Genomic DNA, 25467 nt, shown 5'->3' with positions numbered 1-25467 from the left:
CAGCTCTTGACAATACAGCTCTTATATGTCTGTGTATATAAATGGCAAAATTGCATAAGAACCTTGAGGGTGATTTAGAATTGTAGCTAAGCTGTTGTTTAACAGTAAATAATACAATAGCATCCCTGGCCTATCTTCAGGATACACAAGCAAGATTAGAAGCAGTATGTTTATGGAGTCACACAGTCACAACTTCTATGCCATCAACCGGCACAGCTCCGAAGCTGATGACAATTTATCGTGTGATTTTACAGTCTAGTCATGTGTCACTCCCAGTAAGAGTACAGTTTGTTTTGAGTTGACTGCCATTGGCCTAATTTCCACGGTCTACTGATTTCGACTGCATTCTGCCTGAGGTGGAAGTGTGACCAGTTTTGCGACCTCGTCATGGAGAGCTTGACAGCATAGCTAACCTTGCCAAGCAAAGCGGAAAATCAGCAGTGCCCTTAAATGCCTCCAACAAGAACAGCACCAGTAACGGGTTCAAGAAACTGACCTAGAATGTGTACTTCCATTGCACAAGCGCTGTGCTGTACCGTTACTGCTAGAGTCGAGCAGCTAGACTGTAATGTATCATATACTGTGCTGTGCCAATACAGGGTGCACTGTGTGTGTGTACCATGAGTATGGTGCGGTATTTGGTTTTCTGATGAAATACTGAGCCAGTTTGGTCCAGTTTGTGTTTGGGTAAAATTTGATCCCTGACAGCACACTTTGAATATGGGCAGGTACCAATATGTTTACAGTAGGCACATGTTCAGCATACTCACAATGAGCTAAAATGACACCCAAAAAGTGACAGAAACAATATGTGGTGCTAGTATGTTCATACAGATATTGTTTAATGAGATATCCTGTAGGACTATTTGCATCGTGTCAAAATTATAAGGCATGCATTAAAGCCTTTTTAAGTGATACATTATTGTACTGTCATGGTTCCAAACCATAGACCCCGCCCACTCCACTGAGTGAACTGCTTCTCTGCTTCAAGCTTCACGAAGCTTTAGTCTGATAATCAGGCTAGGTTATGCCAGAAGCATGTTAGAGTTATGGTTTGAAGCATAGATATATATGGTATATGTCACATAACTCATCTCTAGGAAAGTGGCCAATAGGAACTGACCAAGTGACCATGTTCATAATTTTCAAATAATTGTCTCTTAAACCTCTTTACCTCAGGGGGTATAGCTTAGTCCTCTTAGTGAAAATAATCTAAGTAGTAGTTCATCAGATCAGAATGTGTGATGGATGGTTTTAACGATGACCTATGTGTCACTTACATGGGAAAAGCCCCATAGTTTGATGTGTAAATATTGCATCAACCTCCCTAGCCTGTTGGAGCTTTGGTTGGAAAGCCAGACAGTGCCATTACAGTCACTTTGAGGCACTTTAGTTTAGCTGCAGGATCGAGGGGACTGAAGCAGAGCGAGTTTACCGGCTTGCTTTTTGGGCTGTAGCAGGTCACCCCTTTGTTGGTTGAAGGCAACGGTCAAGGTCAAAGAATCCACAGCACAGAGGCCCACTTACTGACACAAAAAGATGGATAGAAGATATTTCCGCGCAATAAGATCTATCTATGCAGTGTTTTGTTTTATTTTGAGCTTTTGTTCTGTCAGACCTTCACCAGTGCACATACTGATACAAGACTAAAGGAAAACACAGTGGAGACTGGAGACAACAATAAGACAAACAAGCAGTTAAAACCAATAGGACAAACAATACAGATAGAACATGGTTAGATAATCTATTATAGTATTCTTTCAGGTCTGATACCTCGGTGGCACTGCTCACTGTGTTACAGTTCATTCCAAGGACAATGCAGGCCTTCATCTTGGCCCTTGTCTTTGGCTGCACACAACTCACTCAGTACACTGGATACTTGAAGGTTCAGCGATCAAAGATAAGGAGAGAACAAACTTGGCAATGTTTGCTAAATGCCATTCCCATCCCTTTCCCCACCAATGTTCTCCTTGTTGCTGTATTTGTTTCAGTAGTCTCCATGCAGATTTGATGTGATGGATGGATGGATGGATGCTTGTGCAGCTGTCATTCTACCAAGCATTGGCAGATTGGGGAGTGTCTGTCTCACCTGTTGTGTCTTTCCAGGGCTGCTGCTGCCCCGCTGGGCTCTGTGCATAACTTGTTGTTACTGGATTATGTTAAGTTAATTATAGACCTTTTATGTCTACAATTAACCCTTTATGTCCCAGATCTATATATTGGCCTCTATGTGTATAGGTTTCTCTGTAAGCTGATTTAGAACTTTGATCTTTTACTCTTGACTTTTGTAATCAAACAGTGTTCTACGTATGCAAAGTCCATGACTGCTCTGCTTTTTTTTGTTGACAAAACTTGGGCTAGCCATTACATAACATCCCCTCAAAAACACAAACGTTTACGTTGGTGTGTTTGATGTACTGTGAAGGCCTTGTGTGTGTGTGTGTGTGTGTGTGTGTAGTATGTGCTATTTCACATGATCACATTAGCAATTCCAGTCTATGGGGACTGTTGTCAGCTGCCTGCACCCACGCTACATATTCAATTCTTCGACCCCAAAGTCTGTTGAAACACACAGTCACAAACCAGTAGATTTACCACATCCTGTTTTACATATTGTATTACTCCAGAGGGCATTGTGCTTCCTGTATCTTTGCTTGTGTCTGTCTGTCCAAGCGTAGGAACCAAGCTGTCTCTCAGGACTGTGGACATATGGTGGGGAGATCAAACGATCACAGATTCGAGCCTCCAGCTGCTCTGTGTTTTTGGGTGAGCAGTAAAGATGAGCAAGTCCCGAGGATGGATACATTTCCTCCTGCTCCTCTGTCTATTTACCTTGACGTGTATCTCTTCACTGGCAGGTGCCCTCACCGCCAGCTAAAGCAGGAGCCAACAGGAGCTACAGTAGGCAGTCTCCATCAGCTTTATATAGGTCTCCTGGGCACCAAGAAAGTACAGCTTTTGCCCTAGCTCTCTTTACTCCAATCCAAAACGATCTTATTCGTATAGTCTGCTGACAGTAAGGACAGACAAATATTTAAACCCTGGCAGCTGGCAGTTTGTAAGGTAAAAGTACAAAACCAACATTTGCTCATGAAATAGTTATGAATGGGAATCTAAGTGAAGGGCACATTTTTCTCACGTAGTGTGTCTGACTTACCCTCAAATCTTCATAGGCATACATAAAAATGCATGAAACATGGTAATGTAGCGTATGGGTGTATATTATACATATACCGTACATTAACATGTTTCATTTCTGTCCTGCCAAACACAAGCCTGATGAGAGCGCATCTGTGAAAGTGCTAGAGATGGGTTAACAAGCCAAGTAACCCTAAATTCTGGCCAACAGGAAGGAACTGATGTCATCAGAGACCTTATTTGGTCGTTGGCTGATTCTTGAGCCGGCCGATTTGTGGTGGATGACTGGGCCCACATGGCGTTAAATGACCCTGGCTCTGTTGGGCCTGGTGGGGGATATTAGTTAATGAGCCTCCTCACAAGCCATGGCTGGCCATCAGTCGCATGGAACTTGTGGAGAGAAACGGCTCATAGAGGTGTGGCACAAAGGATGCAAATACCAAAGGACCCACAAAAGAAGTACACTAATGACATCACTGAATACAAGAAGTGGAGTAAGCGCTGGGGCCTGTGTGCAAGTGCACGTGTACACTGTAGGTGTATGCTTGTGTAGTCTGTGACATGCATGGGAGTGTATACTATAAGAACATCTGGAAGCTGCATCATGCACAGACACGGTACCATAATTGGAGAATCTGTTCAGTGACATTTATTTTATGATTCCTGGAATCTGTCTCAGTAACACTACACCTACTCTACCATAACGCTGGTTGGGGGGGGGGGGCAAACAATATATATATATTTTTTAACTGTAAATGCACACTATTGATGCAGCCATGCACGTAACCATTCCTGAATTGCATCATACATCACTGTGGCATCGAACAGTATTCCAGCGGGACAGGTTAGGACCTTTATTCCAGCCTAAATCTATAAAAGCTGAAAATAATGGGTGGTCTGTCTCAACGAAGTTAGTACTTTGCTGCAGACTGTTATTTCCATTGTTGTCTGCTCTTATCTGCAAACGGTGAATGCTTCAGTGATTGTGAGAGAGTAGCAACTGAGCACAGATGGTGTAGGTGGGTGTAGGGTGGGGGGATTGGGGAGAGGTACAGGAGGGGATTGGACCATGGTTCCTCTGTGACATTAACAAAGAAATGGTCTGTTAAATGATTGCTGCACTGAGGGGGAAAAATATATGAGAGCTCTAAGAGCCATCATCTCCCATTCCCAGCCATAAAGCAATCTGTTTAGGATTTGGTAGCAGCAGATAGTTGCCATCTGTGCCGGGGTTTTTACTGTGGTCCTCTATTGTCCTTTCTCTTGGTTGTCTTGAAGTGTAAACAAAAGGTTTGGGTGGATGTTCTGAAGCGGATTTATGATTTCCATAGTAATTTAGTAGACCCAAAGTATGTCATGAATGTACTGTAAGCACCCACAGAAACAGTGGGGCACAGGCTTCCAAACTGGCCCGAAATAATGAAAAATATATCAAAGTCGAAAGCTCCTTGAGTGCAACAAAATATTTATTAGTTCCATTAAAGTAGTTCAAAAGGCATAAGAAGGCAGGAACACAGGCTGTAGAGACGTACTGCTTTTGCTGCTAGTACAGTATGTCTACAGCTCACTGTGTTACTGACTTTTTAAGCTTTTTGAACACTGCACTAATACATATTTTGTAGCATAGAATGAGCTTCCTACTTTGATATATTTCTTCATGAATGTAAGCATCACCATCACTTGTGTGGGCTCTTGCGATTCTCTTGGCCGTGGGACAGAAACAATGCCCTCTCTCATAACATTCTGTGTCTGTATGCGTTTCAAAAACCAAAGGATGTCAGCTACAATATGTAGCTATCACTAAGGCCTGATTTATACTTAGTGGCACGCCAGTCTCGCACATCGGAAATAGCAGATCTACAAGCTCACAAGCGTCGCGTGCGATGCATTGTGAGCTTGTGGATTGCTATTTTTGTAGCGCACAACCAAATACTGTACGAATAAATCAGGCATAATGGGCCACTGCTATGCTGTGAGTGGGCCTTAGCTCTACGGAATAGAATGTCATTAACAAAGTCCTCTCTCACACTGGAACTGCACTGCAGTTCACACAGCACAACATGTTTACACATCTAAATTTGAGCAAACTCCCCTTTGACTTTGTTCTTAGGCGATTGCTGCAGTGATGTCATCAGTATTCGTGTCTCAGAATACTGTTACCTCATTGGCCCCATAGGCATACCCCTCTACCTACAAGGTTATATATTGGACACTGTTCCACACACATGCACACACTCTCTCTCACTGTCTTCTGTCTCTGTTTGTTTGTCTGTCTGTCTGTCTGTCTGTCTCTCTCTCCTTACACACACACACACACACGCGCACACAGTACACTGAAACAAGGGCAACGCAGCCTCATGGGATATGAGTCAATCGGGAGCCAGCAGCTGAAGGATTCTGCTGTTTCATTGACCTTAGCGATGTTCAATATATTTTTTTTTTGATACCTGACACTAGCTGTGCTTCAAAAGCATTAGGGTGAAATCTCATACGGGGAAGAAGATGTCTGCCAGAGGGCCTTTAAGACAGCTGATTTATTATTGAAGCCTCAGTGGTCTCGAGGTTTTAAAGTCATCCAGGAAGGGGACATACAGTAATGCTTTAATCCTTTGTGGCATGTTAACTAATGGTCAAAATGTTCTGTACACCTGTTGTTTTTATACTGTAAATTCTGAGGGTTAACCACTTAAACCCTATGTACTTCATGGGCTGGGGCCCCCAGAGAACTGTACTTGGCCCCGTCCTTTTTTCCCTCTATACAAAATCTCTGAAAATAGTAGATGTACTGTACAATTTCACAACGTGTGACATTGCGAGACATTGTGAGCTTGTAGATCTGCTATTTATGCCTTATGTTAGTCTTTTTTCGCCAAATGTTCGCCAATAATGAGATTCCCGTAATAGGGATGCTAGAGTTAATTTAACTCTCAGAGTGTACAAATGGAACCAAATGGACGTTTTTACGGGTCCATGATTTAGTTGCATTTGCACACTCTTTACAAATGGATGAATTAACACTGAGGATCATGCCAGGCATCCTGCAGGGCATAGAAGTGAAACTGCAGTGACAAGATCAGTGAGGGACAGGTACTTGTACTGCTGTTTCAACACCAACATAATTTGTTTTACTGCCCCCTCAAAGTTTGGGAAATCTGAGGCTGTGTGATAAGCAAAGAGGGTTTAACCAAAAATTGTGTTGACGCTTGCGGCCATGTAAAAGATGGCATCAGATGTTAGCTTGATTGCAGGAAGGAGCCTCCTGTCATGTTCAGTCTTGTAGATGAACTCAAGCACAAGCCGTGCCAAGTGTTTGTTTCAACCTGCCTGTGATATCAGACGGGTGATAGTTTGCGGATCACCCATCCTAGTGTAGTGTTGTTATAGTTAGAGCACAACCAATGCCATATTTTTGGGTCTGATGGTGATCCAGATTTTGGATTCTTGAGTGCTAGTCCAGCGAGTACCGATGTTCTTTTGAACGATCTATTGTAAAAAAATAATAATAATACAATACAATATTGAAATCAATTTGGAAGACTTACATTTTAAGATTTTAAAATGTTCTCAATTTTTCGAATTGAGAACGTTTAAACCAACAAATAACCTTTTGACAAAGAACGTAAAGTACATTTACAGTATTAGACTTCAATATGAAAATTAAATGTAACTTAACTTTAATATAATGCAATTAACAAGCAAACAAGTACAAAACCGATGAACTGATCCTCATTTTATTTAACCACTTATTTTATTTAAGCCCTATCCAAATTTTGTGAACATTTTGGAAAACGTTAGAAAATGTTATTATAGGCATTTAGAAAACGCCTATAATAACATGCTCAAAATAGGGTACACATGGTGGACAAAAGGCTAATAATGGCCCTTATCACCCAAACTGTTATACAGGATCAGTCAGGCTCTAGTTGTAGTAGTAATTAAACGGGATAAGGCACCTGTGTACACACAAGGCCAAATACTTGAAATCAATTGTTTCTAATAAAGCCAAATAAAACTATCTTCAGAATCCCAGTGGGCCTGTATTTGGGACTGCTACTCTGCGTGATAACAGCATTGTGTTCCCGGATGCTGCCTAACCACGGGACTTTCAGCCAATCAGAAGCAGCTTCCTCTATAAGGTTGAAAATGTGTGTGCACGCCCGCCACAGACACACACTCAGACACATGCATTATAGTTCTAATGGCTTGTTTTTCAGGCTGGAGTGGGTGTGGGCAAGCGTGTGTTTGTGCTTGCTTGCGTGACTATTACAGAGATGTATTTGTGCTCTTCTGGGTCATATTGCAAGCTTATGATTCAATTTGATCTAGTCCCCAATGGCTTTGATGTGTCTCTCTGTCTATCTCTTTCTCTGAGCATGCACTCTAGACTCTGTGCTGAAATGAACATAAAACATGATGAAGAAAAACTGTAGCCCATTTTGTGTGTCTGTGTGTGTGTGTGTGTGTGTGTGTGTGCGCGCCTGCGTCTGCGTCTGCCTGTGCACACGCGTGTACTGCCATTTCCAGTTCCTCCTCTGACTACATCCTCTGGCTGTCATTATCATCAAACAGACCAATGACCAGGCCCGGTTCTGCCTTTCAATTAATTTAATCACCAGTGAAACTGCTCGGCTCAGAGCAAAGTTCCTTATCCAAGGAGGGCTTTGACCTCAGATCTGCAGATTTGGGATGCTGCAAATGCCTCTGTGATGGAGGCTAAATCTTCTGACCCATGTTCTCTTCACTATTGGTTTTGGATACAAGCTCACAACAAAGCATTGTTAAACATTTCCGCATATAATGACATGACCAAAGTAGGGACGTCAGGTTAACGACTTGCTGATGTTCTGTTGACATCTTCCAGACAGCAGTCAGTTTGAGTTACGTCATTGTGTATAGGCTATTGTGTTAGCCTACAGAAAATGTGTGCCTTTTTGTACTGGGCTGCTCAGCCGTGCAAATGTGTGAATGTGAAGCTTGGTGCGGCCAAATTGTATTCAGTTATCGATTGCCGTAAGAATTTAAAGTTTAAAGTCCTTTTTTAAGACTTGGTAGTAAACCTACTCTTTCTCCCATTCTCCCGCTCTTTCTGTCACACCATGCGCTTGGTTTACATTTGTATGACAGTCATTACCTGCAGGACTTCGCCTACTCTATGAACTGATGATTACACTTACACATTGTATGCCGGGCATAGCTGGCTTGCACCTCTTGTATTTCTGATTGTTCTTTCGTTCTTTCTGCTATTTTTTACTTAAGTTTGAACATTTTAGAAAAACATTGTGATTAAGTGTGGGTTTTTATAAATATTTAACCAATGAAAAGTATTAAATAAGAAGAGCTTGTGACTTGGATCGAATGGAATGAATTGGATCCATCACAGGATATTTTTTTCCATTTCCTGAAAAGTAACGGTTTTGGACATACAAGGTTTCCGCCCTACATATGGTGTTTGTGAAACTTGTTTGTACTTATTACCTGGGGGCTGTACAGGAATGTGATCTTATTTTGGGGCAGTACTAGTCGATCCTCGAGCTCTGCTTTCATGTCTTAAAAGCTTGGAGAATGGGTGTGGAAAGTTTGGTTGGACTGCAATTATCTGCTACAAGCTGTTACAAGATATCTCTCTCTCTTTTTCTCTGTTTATCTATCTTATCGGTCCATTTGTCTGTCTACACATAATAGGTGGTCTCGGCTTTTATTGGCCAGTGATGGAGGCAGCTGACAGCGAGCAGCCTTCTTAGTCCTGGAGACTCAAGTCACTGCTGGTTTGCAGTGTGGTTGAAACATAGTTTAGTTTATCTGCACAACCATAAAACAAAAGCAAAGTCTTAAAACAAATTGAGAAATAAAAACGGAATCCAAATGATGCTCCAAGAGGCCCAGTCCCCCCCCGCCCCTAATAACTAATAATAATACAAAGTAATCAAGACCAACAAAAAAATCTGAACTGAATTGGGTCACAGAGAAACGGCAATCAGTAGGAATCAGACCGTTGAAGAGGTGAAAGTATAGGATAGGGTGTAATAAAATGGGAAACTTGATTGCAGACACAGACATTTGTGCCTTGTGCAGTGCAATTCCTAGGAAAATGCATTAAATGTCTCATTATACATTTAGATAATGGTATATGGGATCAAATGGTGCAGAAGGAGCCAGCCGGGGTTGGTCTGTATACTTTGTATATGCATGTCCTCACAACCAGTGGTGTATTGGTACACCACTGGTTATTATTTTCACGTGCACGCACAGGTACGGTACGGATGTGCACACGCATCCACATGCCCCATCGATTCATGAGCCACAGCCAAGTCCCCAAATGGCTACTTTGCATAACAGGTTTACAAGTGAGTGTGCAAATGCAACATTTTGGCTTCAGTAGCCGCCAGTATGTATCCTATCTGCACGCAACAATGTCTCAGCCACTGTCGAAGAAGAGAAAGATACTAGTTCAAAACAAACTTTTAGTTTCAGCTCCTATAGCCTAATTCAAGGCATTCCTTAAATTTTGATTAGTTTAAAAAGACTAAAACTAAGCTAAAAACCATTTCCTATACAAACATGTTTCCTACTTTTAACTCTCTCAGTGCCAAGCCACGAGTTATCCCGAGTTTTTTCTTAATGCCCTTTTTTTTTAAATGTTCAGAACCCAAGATATCATTATCTGAAGACTTGCAGCTCCATCCACTCCTTGTTTAACTTATAACTGAAAAAGGCTGTATCTCGCTTCCTAAGCACTTTTTTTTTACTTTGAAAATAAAAATTGCTGGCACAGTATGAACATATTTTTTTATTTCATTGGCACTGAGAGAGTTAAGGTAAAATAAAATGTGTGCGATATGTGTGTGCCGTGCCCGCACGTGCGCGTGACGTCATTAAAATACCATTCCGCCGGAAACATTATCACCAATACTCACAACAGTAGAGCAATCACAGTGAACTGCACAGCTCAGCGGAGGCTGCTACACCATTCACGGTTCCTACAACAGTAGAAACAGCTCACCTCACACTGCTAAGCTTATGTTAGCACATTTACCACAACATTGGAGCTTCATTCACAAACTGCAGGCCTAGTAACATGCTATCCATAGCTACGGATTGCGCAGTGAAGTCACAGCGTTATGAGACTCTGTGTATTGTTTTTTTAATTATTTATGATTCTCAGCAGGACGTAAATGATTATCCACATCTGCTGAGCTTTTATCTCGGCCTGAGTCACATTTGATCATGATATAGCAGCCAGGAAGTCCAGTATCTCTGACCCTGTTAGTGTCTGTCATTTGCTGAATGATTTCCCCTTTCTGCTAACACACCCATTTATGCACAAATCATACACAAACATGCATCCCCACCCACACACACACACACTCAGTCTATGTGCAGTTTACCAACAATGGGCAGTTGATGCAAGCTGAAACACCAAGTAATTCTAAATAGAACCACTGAGTAGCATAGTGTAGAATTATGATGTGTTTACGGAAAGTATGAAGGATGCTGAAATAGACAGAAACCCAACCCATCCCGCCAACACCAAATCAATGACTGTGACCTTGTCCTGTCTGCACCACTTCAGTCTCCATCTCTTTTTCTCTTCTCTACCTCGCGTTCCCAGCATACACTTGGGGTAAAAACCAGGTTGTTCCATCTGTTTTGTTTGGCCAGCTTGTCTGTGCCGTTATCTGCAAGGTCCATTCACTTGTGATGTTTATTCCAGTGTTGCGTTGTCAGATTCTGAGGCCTGTTTGGCTTGTTTGCTCGTTGATAACACAAAAGCAAAATACGGTAATGAAAGGTGTGAAATAAATCTTAATTAATGAATCTGTTTTGAATTCTGTCTCACCTGACTTAACTCAAAATAAACAAATGAAAAGAAAACATATTTGGCATGTATTTGGTCAGCTCAATTGGGCAAAGGCCCAACTGAACTGGATTACAGAAGCAACATAAATAGCTGAGAAGAGAATAAGTCATGGTGGAAAACGGTGTAACAAGATTTATTGCAAGCTGCATAAAATGACTTTTAGGGGAAATAGAATTAGCCTACAAACGGTAGAGGGCCTGTTGATATCTACCAGTGATAGCTAAGCTGAGAACACAAGGAGTTGTTTTATAGTGCTTTTGAAATGATATGAAACCATACTGGACTACAGATGTGCACAGAACTGAAGAGCTCAGAATATCGCATTACTGTCAGGACTTGTGTTATCAGCGTCTGCTTTGGTACAGTTACTGGACGTCCTCTTGCAAAGGGGTGTGAAGGTGTGTATCAATGGGTGCATGTAGTTATGCCTGATTTATAGTTAGTTCCGCGCCCATGTCTAACACCAAAAATAGCCAATCTAAGCTCACCACACGTCTCACCTCACCACACGCCTTATGAGCTTGTAGATCGGTTATTTTTGGTGGACGATGCCCGTACGCAACTAAGTATGAATCAAGAGTTGGTATCACTGGGTCAGCATCTGAACCAGTTACAGTAGGTCTTTCTTAATACATGCAGACAGACAGACAGACAGTCAAACTAGTTCCACACTGACTTCCACCACTGGATTTGTAAACACCAAGCAATAACAAACCACTCTACATCCCCATGCCTTTGTGTCCAGCCTCATTCTTTAGATGACTATCTACAAACCTCACTGTGCACGTTCTCATTTGTTCTGGCAACAGTGGCGTAGGCGCAGTTCAGACACAGTGGTTAAACATTCCTGCCACATCTAACCTCCACATGCAAGCAGGTTTAGCTTGGAAATGGAGAAGTTCCTGTTCACCAGAGTGGACACTGGGGGCCCTATTAAGCACGTCTTAAATACACGTCTTAGGTGATAATGAGGTGATATCGCCACCTTCTTATGCGCAATCCCTGTTATGCAAGGTGCGCTGAGCGCAAACACTTAAGGAATAAGACTTGCCAGCATATTTTACGCATGGGGGAGTGTCCATATGTTAATTAAGGGCGCAATGTGGTATCTGCTGTTATGCACCTTGACTTAAAAAGACTTACCGCATACCACTAAGACGTGGTCAGACCACGTCTTAATTGCAAAAAGAAATGTTTGATATAAAGATAATAAAGACACTGTCAGTTTAACTAATCCGTTCTCATTCAATTCTGAACCAAACGTTATAATTTAAAGTTCTCTATAATCTGAAGTGTTTATTTTCATTTTGTTCTCATCGCTTAACGCACAGAAAATAGCACCGTGTCTTGAGCTGACCCTAATCCAGGGTCGTTTTACCGCATAGCACCTTGGTGCAGTGCACAGATTAACGCATCCATAATAGCAAAATGGCATTGGTCACGCCTCCACGTCTTAAATTAAGTAATAAGACCTTAGAAGTCCTTAATAGAGCCCTAGGGGACCAAATCCTCCGGGTTGCATCTCTAGCTTGGCAGAGTGGCCATAAGACCACAATTCCACCCATTGGCAGCCTTCTGATTTGTCCCTGACCAACCAACCAGCAGGCTCCTTCCGCATAGCAGCTAAATATGATGAATGTATATTTAAGAGGGCTTCGCAATGGGATACATACAGCATAAATGACCCTGTATGTGTGTAAACTGAAACATAACAAATCCTTTTCTCTCTTCTCCAGTGGTTGACCGACAGGGCTGTGACCCACACACTCGCTTTGTCGTGCCACCGCGGACTGTCCACTGGGTGGCGCTGCTCCAGCGGGGAAACTGCACCTTTAAGGAGAAGATACTAAAGGCAGCGGCCTACAATGCCTCCGCTGTCCTCATCTACAACAACTCAACCACGGATACTCCACCAACAGTCCGAATGGGCCATGACGGTTAGTGGGAGATGTGTGTAGATATTGTACTGCGAAGACGAGTTTGTGGCTTGTACTTCCTCTATCCTGCCACTAGTGGCAGACAATTGCTTCTGCAAAAAAAGCGTTTTTCATTTTAGAAAACAAGAAATGTATTGCGTGAATTTTCATGAATCCGAAGTTGGTCTTTTCTGAGGAATTGAAAAACACTAAATGTTGCAGAAAAGTTTCATTCTTGAGATCCATTGTTCTGAAACGAAAACCCCATAGCAGTCACGGCTTGTGAACTTCTTGAAATGCTCAAGATTCCTTTTTCCTTGAGTTACATGTACAGTGTATGGTAGCAATCATGTACTTTGCAGCTTTGTAATGTGGCGGTTGGCTGCCTATAGGCATCACCTTAAGAAAAAGAAAAATCCCAGTGAAAACACACACACACACACACACACACACACACACACACACACACACACACACACACACACTGTTATTTAACTGTTTAACTAGCATTAATCGGTAAAACAAATTATTGTCTGTTAATGGTTAAACGTTTCTGAACTTCCGTAGTTTAATGCAAGGGTCATGAAATTCACTCATCATTAAAAAGCTTTCATCAGCTTTATGAAGTGAATTGCAAAACACCAAAAGTTAGTTATGCTATGTGGTTATTTTGCAAGCAGATCGTAACTAACCATTCATAAGGCTAGTAGATGGTTGTGCAGTGCTTATAAGATGGTGGACATGTATTGTGATACAGTACATGGAGGTATTTGTAGGAGATGCAGATGATGACAGAAGCCAGTGTGTCGTAAAGGTGAGAGCTGTGTGACTTTGTAGTGTAGAGGAGTTATTTCTGTGTGAAGGACATCATTTTATGCATACCTGGCCCTCAGCCACCAAACACTAGCACAGCAATACGGCAAAGGGTAGCCTGACATAACCCTGCAATACACATGGGATATGTGAGAGACACACACACACACACACACACACACACACACACACACACACACACACACACACACACACACACACACACACACACACACACACACACACACACACACACAGAGAGAGAGAGACAAGTCAGACATACACAGATTTACATTTTCAGGCATTTAGTGGACACCATTATCAGAGTTGTTTTAGTGTCATGATCAAGGACTCTTCAATAGGACTTGTGGCTGGTGATGGTAAAACATTGTGCAGCCCTCACCTGCAAACCCAAACACACTCACACAATGTTATCACCTTCTCCGTTTTGTTGTTCTTAAGCAACACGTTATTTAAGAACCATTAACTTTTGTGTTTGTTTGTTCCGTCATTCATCAACTAACACCAAGTGCATGACTCACTCGCTGTGTGACTGAATGATTGGCTGGAAGGCCAGCTGTGGCTGGCTGGCTTACAAGAGGACAAAACATCCTCTGGTGTGAAGAAAGCCACCTCAGGCTACAGTGTTAAATGAAAACTGATTGTATGCATGATATTTATACTCATGTGCTTGGTGATTTTTAGTCTAGAAGTCTGTGTAGTTTTGGGATGAGAGAGAGAGAGACAGAGAGAGAAAAGACACAAAAAGGACAGAGTGAAGCAGTAAACGTTAATGAGATCCACAGAGAGGGGGGCTAGCTGCACAGCATTGGCCAAAGCAGGAGTCAGACACACCCAACCAATGAGAGGACTGGAAAGGAGGAGTGTGAAAAGGGAAGGTAGGCAGAAAGGATGAAGGGGGGGTGGGGTGGACTGAGGAATTATGAGTCATAACGTGTGGCAGTCGCTATCTGGGTGAGATCGATCAACTTTTATAAATATAGAATATCCATGACTAATTAATAAGGTCATTTTCCTTTATGAGCAGAAGATGGTTCCCTGGAGCCTGGGCCCATACTGTATTGATCTGCCTGAAAAGGAAATATCATCCATTGCGAGACATTAATATATATTTTTGAACGTTTGAGGCACAGTATAGCTTGTGTGCATGTGTCTGCATGCATCTGTGAGGAAAATCCAGAGAGCATGCAGGTGCTGGCAGAAACGCAAGAATTTTGTGTGTGTGTGTGTGTGTGTGTGTGTGAAAATCTTACAGTGTTTTGAGCCGTTTCTTTTCCTACACTCCAGTTTCAAGACCGCTGAGATGAAACACTCAGTATCATCTACTTAAAAACTGTGCTGTCATCAAAGGCAGCTGTCTTCAAGGACTCCTCCTCACCCCCCACCCACCCTCCTCTGTGAACAGCATCATCACAGGAACAACAGGGTCATCTTACAAAGTCATTTAATCTACCATACTGTATAGTATAAATCACTTCTAATTAAATGAAAACATCTGCCCACGCCGTGGGATAATTTCACTTAACCTCCAGTGCAGTTTTTTTTTTACTTGAAAGTTTAGACTTTAAAAAAATAATTTCTTAAAGCTGCAATCCGTACGTGTTATGTTTTCTGCTGACGGAGAGAGGTATTTGCAAATGTAACACCCAGGATTTGAACCCAGCTTCTCCTGCATGGGAGACCAAACATCTACCTCCAGAATAAATGCCCGCTTGACCTGGGGAGATATTGTGCTCATGAGCTTCAGCCAGGGCTAATTGTCAGTCACCCAGTAGGTGTCCTACGGGCACCAGTGTTGACATTTCCCAATTGAAGAGTAGGGAGACCACCTTGATGTGCTAGTTAAGTTGAATCAACACATTTAGACCTGAGGCCGATTCTTCAAATGTCTTCTAAGTCTTAACAGTTTTCTGAAAAACTGATGTTGCTATAATATCAGTGGTTCTCAAACGTTTTCATGTCAAGGACCCCCAGAAATATATGCATTTGGCCGCCGACCCCCCCATCTCAAAATATTTTGTTCCAAGGACCCCCAGCAGAAGCGAAGTTTGCTTTAAAAAAAATATATATATATATATATTATTCAAAGATTTGCACACATTTTCATGATTTTTCAAAGATAGCAGATCTACAAGCTCATAGGGTGTCACTTCGTGCCACACTATGAGCTTGTGTATCTGCTATTTTTGAATAGCCAAAATATAAAATATGGATAAAGTGGTGTAACGCTACATTAGCTACTTTTGCTGAGGGACCCCTGGTACTCTCCCCAAGGACCCCTGGCTCGGCTAAAATAAAGCTTTATTGATTGATTGATTGAATGAATACTTTATTACCATGCTAATTAACAGTATAGGTAGTACAGTCAAAGGTTATGCTTAAAGGGTAACACAAAAAGCCCCAGGGGCTTGTTTCCATTGCGGTCCCTAGTTTGTACTCAATTCATCAGTAATACATATAATACAGTACAATACAAAATATACTACAAAACACATTGGATCAAAGCTCAGTAGAAAGAAGGGACGGGGATCAGGGGATTCTACTAACAAGGTGTTCAAGGAGTTGAACTATGTAAAAAAAACTTTTGGATTGCAGCATGTAGTCCTAGTCCTTGTTTAACTCATTCACTGCCAGAACTTTTTTATTTTTGCGTTTGACAAACTGCCAGAGATTTTTCATAGAAAAAAAAAAGTACTCAGGAGCCAAGATACAAAATGTTTAAGTTTTAAGTTAACAAGGAAGTGAATGGGAGTCTAGATCTTCAACAAATCATATCTCCTTCGTCTTTAGGTTAAAAATTAAATAAATAAATAAGAAAGAAAAAAAAAGTCGTTTTAGTCGTTCTTGGCAGTGGAGGCTTAAAGGACAAAAGTCGTTTTAGTCGTTCTAGGCAGTGAATGAGTTAATATTGTGTTATTTTTTTTTGTTGATCTCTCTTTTTTAATGTAAAGCACATTGGGCTGCATAAGCATTTGATGTCATGAAAGGTGCTTTACAAATAAAGTTTATTATAATTATTAGGTCTGCTAGGGGCATAAAATGATATTCACCAAGCCACAGAGTGTATTGTCTGCACACACGTATACAGTGCATGCTTGATATCAGGGTTGATCATCGTGCATCTGTTGCCAGTGAGTCAGCAATCCCTGCAGTCACGCGGCCATCCATGCAGCGCTGCTTCCGTGTCTCCGTGGTGACGAGAGGGCCGGGCCATGTGGTGTCACACACAGGTGAAGGTCACCCCTCCGCGGAGACAGAAAGACAGAGATCCTAACAGAAAGGCAACTAGACAGGAAGTCTAGGTAAAGCCCGAGTTAAACTTAGCTGCACGCCGGTATCACGCACCAAAAATAGCACATCTACAAGCTCTCAACATGACGTGCTGCGACACGTTGTGAGCTTGTAGATCAGCTATTTTCGGTGCGCGACACAATGTGCAAACAATCGGACAGAGACATATGCAGTCTGGTAGGAAGGTGTGCAAGTATGATCCTTGTTTATGACAACTCTTTACTGTCTCTGATAGGAAACACATACATGGATACACACACACACACACAAGACATGTTTATGTCCTGTTATCTGTCACAGCCCTTCATGCAGAGTGTTTTGGTGAAATAAAACACAATTCACCAAAGAATCTCCAAGACTATTACTATATTATACTGTTATACTACAGTATGTTATATGCCATGAACTGGCATTTTCAACTAAAAAGCTAACATTATTATTATTATTATTAATAATAACAACAATATTAATAAAGTATATTAAAATATCATCCCGTCTTTTACTCGCCATCATCCAGAGCAAGCCTTTGGTCTCAGTATTATCACTCTCTGTTGCTTATGTAGGTGATGTCACCTCTCACACACACACACACACACACACACACACACACACACACACACACACACACACACACACACACACACACACACACACACACACAAACTCCCATATGTCTTCCACGCTCCATGGCAGAGTTAATAAGTCAGCCTGCGTCACACCTGCTTGCCTCCTGAGCCAACGGTTCACATGTGTCTCCTGTCTCCTGTTGGCAGCCAGTGTCCGTCGCTGGCCCCCATAAAGCTAATGATTAATGCTAGTTGTCTGCAGCCTTGGCCCATTGCTTTGACTGACTGATCTGACATTGATCTTGGGGCAATAGAGTGACTCATAAAAACAACTGCTTGTGTTATAGCTGTGTGTGTGTGTGCGTGCGCTTGCTTTTGTTTGTCTGTCGGCCTCAGTATGTATGCGTATGCAGGTATTGCTGTGGGCATTATGTGTGTGTACTGTATGAAGGTATTGCTGAGGGTATGTATGTGTGTGTACTGTATGAAGGTATTGTTGTAGGAATTTGACATGATTCGACTGAGGGGTTGGCAGTCGAATCAGACTCCCTCGTCGATTAGTTTACTATTCGACTAATCGAGGTCAGGTCTATACCTTACAAATCTGGTTCTGCTACTTAAGCTGGCAGCAGACTTAAAACAAAGTCGGACCCTTGTCGACTTGCCGAAACGATGTTCTCAGAGCACGAAATTGTTTTATACTCAATGCAGCTCTGCTTTGAGTGCCGAATGTAAGACCCTGGCCACTGTATACAGTGCTGGAACGGTAATGTTGACACCTGGAACTCTGCTGTTAGTTTACGTCAACCTCCGGCTCTGACATAATTTGGCTCAGAGATTTCACCATTTCTGGTGACAGACACAGTGGACAAAGTGTGTACTATCTCTCTCCATTAATTAATTGCCATCTGGTTGTGTTTGTAGTCCCTCAGGGATTATAGAGGTTTGTACCTTCTAAACTCCTCGGACAACCTTTATTTAAAACTGTCCATGGTACTTTGCAGCAATGAAAAGCATTATAAATCACAACAAGCAGATTGAATGTCAGACCAACCACACACAATGTTCGCATCGATGCCTCTGCTGTGATGTTCAGCTTATTAGAACATCTTGGAGGTGCAGAACTGCTGAAACAAACTTTGGCATTTTGCTCTTCTTTTCTCGACAAACTTTGTATCCACATGGAATATGCTGCAGCCTTTTCAAGAACAGAATGGACATGCTGCTCAATATGCAGGGTAAATTCAGGGAAAAGGATGACATCTACTGAATTTTGGCCTCAATTCTAAACTTGGCTAAATTGGCTTCCATTCCAAAGCGGGTGTTTGTGTACTTTGTGGTGCTATCAAAGCATTCAGATATATGTTGGTTTTGTTCACGCCTTTGGTCTACACTAGAAAACCACTACTTGTAAGTACAGAAAACCACTACTGTAAGTATAGATAAGAAATCCATTACTGTAAGTACTACTGTACTTTAAGTATTTGGCTGAGGCTGACGACTAGCTCTGCAGGCTGTGGTTAGTTGGGTGAATGTTTGCTGCATTTTGTGAATGTTTGAGAAACATTTGAGTGGAGATGTGGCTGGTAACCACTGTCCATTTGAATTCTCAAGAAGGGTCCGTCAACACCACGTTATCATGCACTTGATTTGTTGTGCAGTGTTGCGTTTTTTATTTATTATTTGTCACTTTATTGCCGCATATTGCGCATAATATTCGCGTTCTGTATTTCGAACACAGTTTTTTTGGCAAATTAATTGCAATTCAATTGCATTGAAAACTTTGCGTTGAACTTTGAACTTAAGCCTGCTACGTATGTCTTAAATCCACCAAATCCACAATCACAGGAACAATTTTACCATCCCACTCCCTGGCCTGTACCATACCAAACTACGTACAATACCATTACATTTCTTGTAAATACAGTACTGTATGAAAGGATTTAGCATTTCTATGATAGTCTTCTCTATCTCCCTATTGTCACTGGAAATCTGCGCGCGAAGCCTGTACTTCACCGTACATATACAAAAAAAAACATATAAAGTGCTGACCCTGTATCCACGATTGTTAACTCACCATTCAGAGCCTGTGTGCACTGTATTAGTCCCTATTTTTCTATAAATATGTGTTTGAATCCTGTCTGTGGAAGTTCCATGTATTCCTCAATGGGTGGTAGTGGTGGGGCGCATCAGGTGAAAGCCGGTATTTTACTCGATGTAATCAGGATGTAAAAGAGGAAATAAAACTGAGTTCAGGCACAGACAGGATTAAAACACATATCTATTGAAAAATACGGACTAATACAGTGCACACAGGTTCCGAATGGCGAGTTAACATCCTTGGCTACAGGGTCAGCAGTTTACTGTATATATTGCATTTGTACATGTACGGAGATTTCCAGTGACTATAGGGAGATAGAGACCAAGAAAGATACATTGTAAGCAATATCAGACTCGATAAAATACATCTATGATAGTCTTGATCCAAGGCAGGTACAGCTCGGTACTGATACTGCTCTAAAACCACGGTAGCGCTTGGTGCTTCCACCAAAAATGAACAGCAAAACACCATTGCTCTCCAGATGACAGCACTCTTGGATTGGGTTTGAGAGTACAGGTCCAGCATGATAATGTATGCAATGGAATAGCCAATAACCAGATCTGCACCATGCCCTTGTTGTTGTCCTCCCTCTGTACCCATCCACTCTCATTCATGTGGCCCCAGCTGGCAAACCTGCTGAGTCAGCCTGTCCTGGGGGCTGAAGGACTGAAGGGCAACTCGCGTTGGGCTTCCCGAGGGATGCAGAGCAATAATCCTAACGCTTAATTTACACTCGACCAAGATGATGCATTTTCAACAGAATAAGGGTAATGCATCATCTTCATCAAGCCAGATGCTAGGTCTGTTGCTTACTTGTTACATTACTTACATTGTAGCATGTCCTTCTCTTATAGCACTCCAATTCCTAGACCCTTTTTGACACATCTTCCTTGCACTTACTCTGACAAGAGCATGTGCTAAATGCCTAAATTGTAAATCGAAAGGCTTTAAGAAAAGGGGAAAGAGCGGTATCACTGCCGCTGTTGATCTGATCAGTGATTTTTTTTTTTACAGATTGCATTCTTCTCTCTTGCTTTATTGAATTTTTTTGTTGTTTGATTGGGATATCTTATCTATCTCCACATCAGAGTCAATATTCAATGAATCAACAGCCCACATGTGTAGAACTCAACACAAATCTCGACCATCTCGAGCAATCTTAGTTCGCCTGATGCTCCCTTTCTTTTGACATGGGAATCATGGATCTTGTTCTAGGCTTTCTCCTTTGCCAGAAATCATGGGAATTTGGTGATTTTTTTTAACACTGTGTCATCAATCAAAAAATGAGTCCATAAAACCCCATTAAAGTCAAATTTAAAATGCTGTAAGGACAGAGTATGTTCCACCAGTGCGCACCAGGAATGCTATTGTTATACGAATGCTCTTATCAAGTACAATCTGGCGGGTTGTCAGTGTCTGTACACAGTACACAGCGTGGCACACCTGAACTATTCAGCATGTTGTGCAGCTGCTTTGGGAGTGACTGAAACAAATGACAGAAAGGATGGGCAAAGGAGCCTTCATTTTGTCAGCTAACCATCAGCACCATTAATAGCAGGGACAAGTAGCCCAGGGGCTATTCTGTTGGTAATAATCACTACTACTGACACAGATGCTTATGCTACGCCGAGACCCAGAGACACAAATACTGTTGTATACTTATGAGTAGTACATCATAGATATCTACATTACAGACATACCACCCTAACATACAGAGGGAGAAAAGCAGCCCATGCTAAAGTGGTTCGAGGGTCAGTGATATGTTACTGCAGTAATATGAGACACAGGAAGCAGAAACCAGCCAGTTGACCTTTCTCCCTCCACCACCTCAAGTAAGGGCCTACTGTGAAACTCCCAGTAGGCCAAGGAAGATCTGCCACCCCAAATATTTCAAACCCGGCCTGACAGGGACTTCTCTGGTTAAGCCATGCTTTCATTAATCTGTTCACTAAAATCACATTAATACATGATGTCTGTACGCATTGTACATGTACATGTATATTGTGTTTACACCCATGCGAAAGTATTACAGTTATGGATCTAGAAATATGAAGTATTTTGGTGTAAGCCACTGTATGTCTTGACATTGGATCACATGATGCTTCTCCTTTGCATGTTCTCTGGGTCACAACAGAGAAACTTGGAATTATTGTACAGCGGCGTTGGTACATTTCCTGTTGAGACAGGCAGCTTGGAGCATGCTGATAGATGTCAGACATTCTCAGCATGGCTCAGCCATTAGAATATAGCCCCAGGTGGAGAACAGTGTTCATGTTGACTGAACAGAAACATTATCTTGAGTTCAGAATTCATTATCACAAAATAAATAGAATCTTGTGTGTCAGTGTTGTCATTTGTTAACCAGAGACTAAAGCCACCTACTGCACCATACCTTAAATTACTATTGTAGTTTTCTTTCCATAAAGGTAGCTGTATTTAGATAGATACAGTAGATAGCCAGATAGCTACATCCATCTATCCAACCATCCTTTGATCAAGGACATTCCAGATGAGACATGAGACTCCTCACATGTCAATGTGCGGAGGTACAGTAAGCGTATGGAACAGCTCCTCTCAGCTCCCATGGCCCATGATCTAAATTAGAAGAGGAACGTGTTGATGTGTACAGTAACTCAGGCCACTGGTCCCTGACACTTTCGTGGAAGATAAATTGTTCAATGTGCTAGTAGTCATTCATATGTGCTACGGATCTGATATTTTTGACTCTGTTGGTGTTGGCCATAGAGTTATCAGCAGCATCTGACGAGAATTGTCACTCTGCTCCAATTCAACCCTTTAATATTTAGCAGCCGTAGCTGAGTGGGTAGAGAGGCCGTCTGGTAATCAGAAGGTCACCGGTTCGCCTCCCAGCCCACCCATGTCTATGTGTTAAAGTGTCCCTGAGCCATCATAACCACCTGGGAAGCCATCAGCTGGGTGAAGCCAAAACTGAATTTCGCCTGCAGGATTAACAAAGGTCTCCCTCTGTCTCCCCCCCCTTAAAATAAATGCCAAGTTACAAATGCCACTCATTTCCCTCTAGCTGAGAAATAATTTCAGAGGTCATAGACATCATGGAAATTACATCTCACTGCTGTCTGTATTTTAATCATCAACTGGTCCCTGTCCAGTTCAGAATGAAAATGTGGCATGAATCCAGCTTTGGAGATATTCTCCATTTCTATGTTCTGCCTTTTGTATGTATTGTAGCATCTACCTGTTGAAATGTACATCTGAATCACTGTAGGCCTATATACAGTACTGTGCCTTTCTCCAAAGGTGTAGTAAATGTTACAACAAAATCACTGTACTCAACTGTATTTACTGAGTCTTTCGCCAAAGGTTTAGTCATTGTCACAACAAAATCACTGTATGTACTGTGCCCTTCCCCAAAGTTTTAGTCATTGTCACAACTAAATCCTGTGCTTGTTCTCTTTCTCCTTCCAGGTACTGGCAACACAGTTGCTGTGATGATAACAGAAACATACGGGAAGGAAATCTTGGCCCACCTGGACCATAACCTTACAGTGCTGGTCAGTGTGGTGGTGGGTCAACGTGGGCCGACCAAGAACAACAACCGTGGCTCTCTGGTCTTCGTGTCCATCTCCTTCATCGTCCTGATGATCATTTCGTCAGCCTGGCTCATCTTCTACTTCATCCAAAAGATCCGCTACACCAGTGCACGTGACCGCAGCCAGGTACCATGCAAACAAATACAACCGGGGAAAAGATTGTTTATGTAGCCAGGTAACAGCAGGGTGTTTGGTTCATTGGTTAATTGCAAGGTTGTAAGGCAATGTCTTTTTTTTATTATCTAGTACTAGAAGGACTAGGCCTACTCGGCGACCACGCAAGTTGGGAGCGATGTAAATTGACGCCCGGGTCATCTGCGACACACGACAAGTATGAAGTCGATCGGTTGGATCGTGCCAGAGTTAAGCCCGGGACAAACAGACACAGGTTTTGTGAATTTACAGATAGATAGATAATGCCAGCATGCTAACCTAGCCATATGCATGTTGACATTGAGTGAATAGAGGCATTAATGAGACAAACAGACTATGGAATATGCCTGATACAATATTTTATAGCATTGTGCCTTATTGTTTACAGCTGGTGTTCTTAGGTCTGTGAGACGTGGGCATGCTTCATATCCATGTAAGACAATATAGGTGGTCTTTCCTGCTCACCAGTCTCTGCTTAGCCATTCTACTATGCAAGCACCGTTTTCTAAACAGATTCTACTATGCAGGCAATGCATATTTTTGCTTCAAAACCAGACAATGGAAGTCAATGATATTATAACATTTGTATACAGCCAATGGATACCACACTAGCTAACACAACTAGACAAGTTAATATAACCACCTAACAATCTATCACAATCTCATAACTAGTTAACACAGCCAGCTAATATACACCTAATTTAAAACCTCAAGAGCATGTGGAATAACTGCACACACAGTATATGGTTGCAACATCAATAACCTACTGTCCTTGACTTGTGGTCAAGAATTGGCAGATTTAATTCAGTGGGATTTGTGCTCAATGCTGATGTAATGGTACAAGTGGTGGGACTCGTGGATTGATTCATTATGCCTGTCTGACTTTATAAGGTGTTGCTGGACCTTGTGTGTTCTGCACAGAGTTGCAATGACTGTAATACAGTTACAATTGCTCAGCGCAATACATATTGGCCATCCTACTGTCTATTTGTGGTACAACATCACTGGTTAGTCAAGTGAAGGGAGTTTGATGAGAGAGGTTTCCCTGCAAATGGAAGGCTATTATGTAGCAGTCTACAGCAACACTGCAACAAGCTGACTATGATGTCTTTAGTACCTGTACTTCTGTTGTACAACTACAAAGTGTTTGTGTGTGCTTGTGTGTGCGTACAAAGTTACGTACGTGTGTGTGTGTGTGTGTGTGTGTGTGTGTGTGTGTGCGTGTTATTTTAAGAATAGCTAATAGCTACACTAGCGGCAGCGAAGTGAAATATTAGTTAGTGAATGGCAAGTACAGGAAATGACATGTGTCATAAATCACACAGCACAAATACAGACACTACGTGCATGTACATTCAAGGTCCAGTTATCAGTCCGGTTTGTCAAATAATGGCACCTGCAAAATTAACGGCAACTAACAGCGTGGGTTATTATGAATTTAATTAATTTGACAAATCTTAGTAATTAATTATGCAGGATTATTGTAAAATGAATGCAGTGCCATGTTTTGAATGGTTCAAAAGTTTCCTGTTATTCAGAGACTGCTTTACAGTCATAGACAGAGCATCCTTTTTGTCCTCCTTGTCTTCCCCATTTTATAATGGATTTACAATTAGGCATTTAGCAGACACTTTTACCTAGAGCGACTTGCAAAATTCAAGATCAGAGTAAATGGTATGAACCCTAGTCAACAAACGCCAGGGTGAATGTTGAAGCAAATAGAGTGCAAAGAAGAACTAGAAAAGAGCTCTTCTTGGAGTGTAGATCCCCGCCAGGCCGGGTTGCCCACCCAGGGCTGTGTCAGTCGTGGAGTGCAGTCGTCAGGACACAAGGACACGCAGGACTCACACACGACTCACGCGTAAGTATGTGCGTGCCTTTAGTTCACGTACTGTATCTCAAGAACCGTCCGACCGATCGACTTCAAACTCGGCGCGCATCGCCGAGGACCCGAGGGAGTGCGGTGCCCGGCATCAAGCCGGTCATAGGCAAAAATAGGCAACAAGAAGTGATAGACAGAGTGAGGGGTGGTCAGGGA

The 25467-nt window shown here is 42.0% G+C and overlaps 1 protein-coding gene across 5 annotated transcripts in view; it reads left to right on the top strand.

Moving 5' to 3' along the window:
* The window catches only part of rnf130 (ring finger protein 130), a 55106-nt gene that overhangs the window by 5656 nt on the left and 23983 nt on the right, over positions 1 to 25467 (top strand). For all 5 annotated transcript variants that reach the window (XM_080416907.1, XM_080416906.1, XM_080416905.1 and 2 more), the window contains exons 3-4: positions 12733 to 12933; positions 23152 to 23402. In XM_080416907.1, coding sequence (XP_080273033.1) covers positions 12733 to 12933; positions 23152 to 23402 — 452 coding nt within the window. The remainder of the gene's footprint in view (positions 1 to 12732; positions 12934 to 23151; positions 23403 to 25467) is intronic.

This window comes from Gymnoscopelus braueri, assembly GCF_963280865.1.
Source record: "Gymnoscopelus braueri genome assembly, chromosome: 20".
NCBI lineage: Eukaryota > Metazoa > Chordata > Actinopteri > Myctophiformes > Myctophidae > Gymnoscopelus > Gymnoscopelus braueri.
The sequence above is the reverse complement of the archived record's forward strand: the minus strand, read 5'-3'. Positions and strand labels throughout refer to the sequence as shown.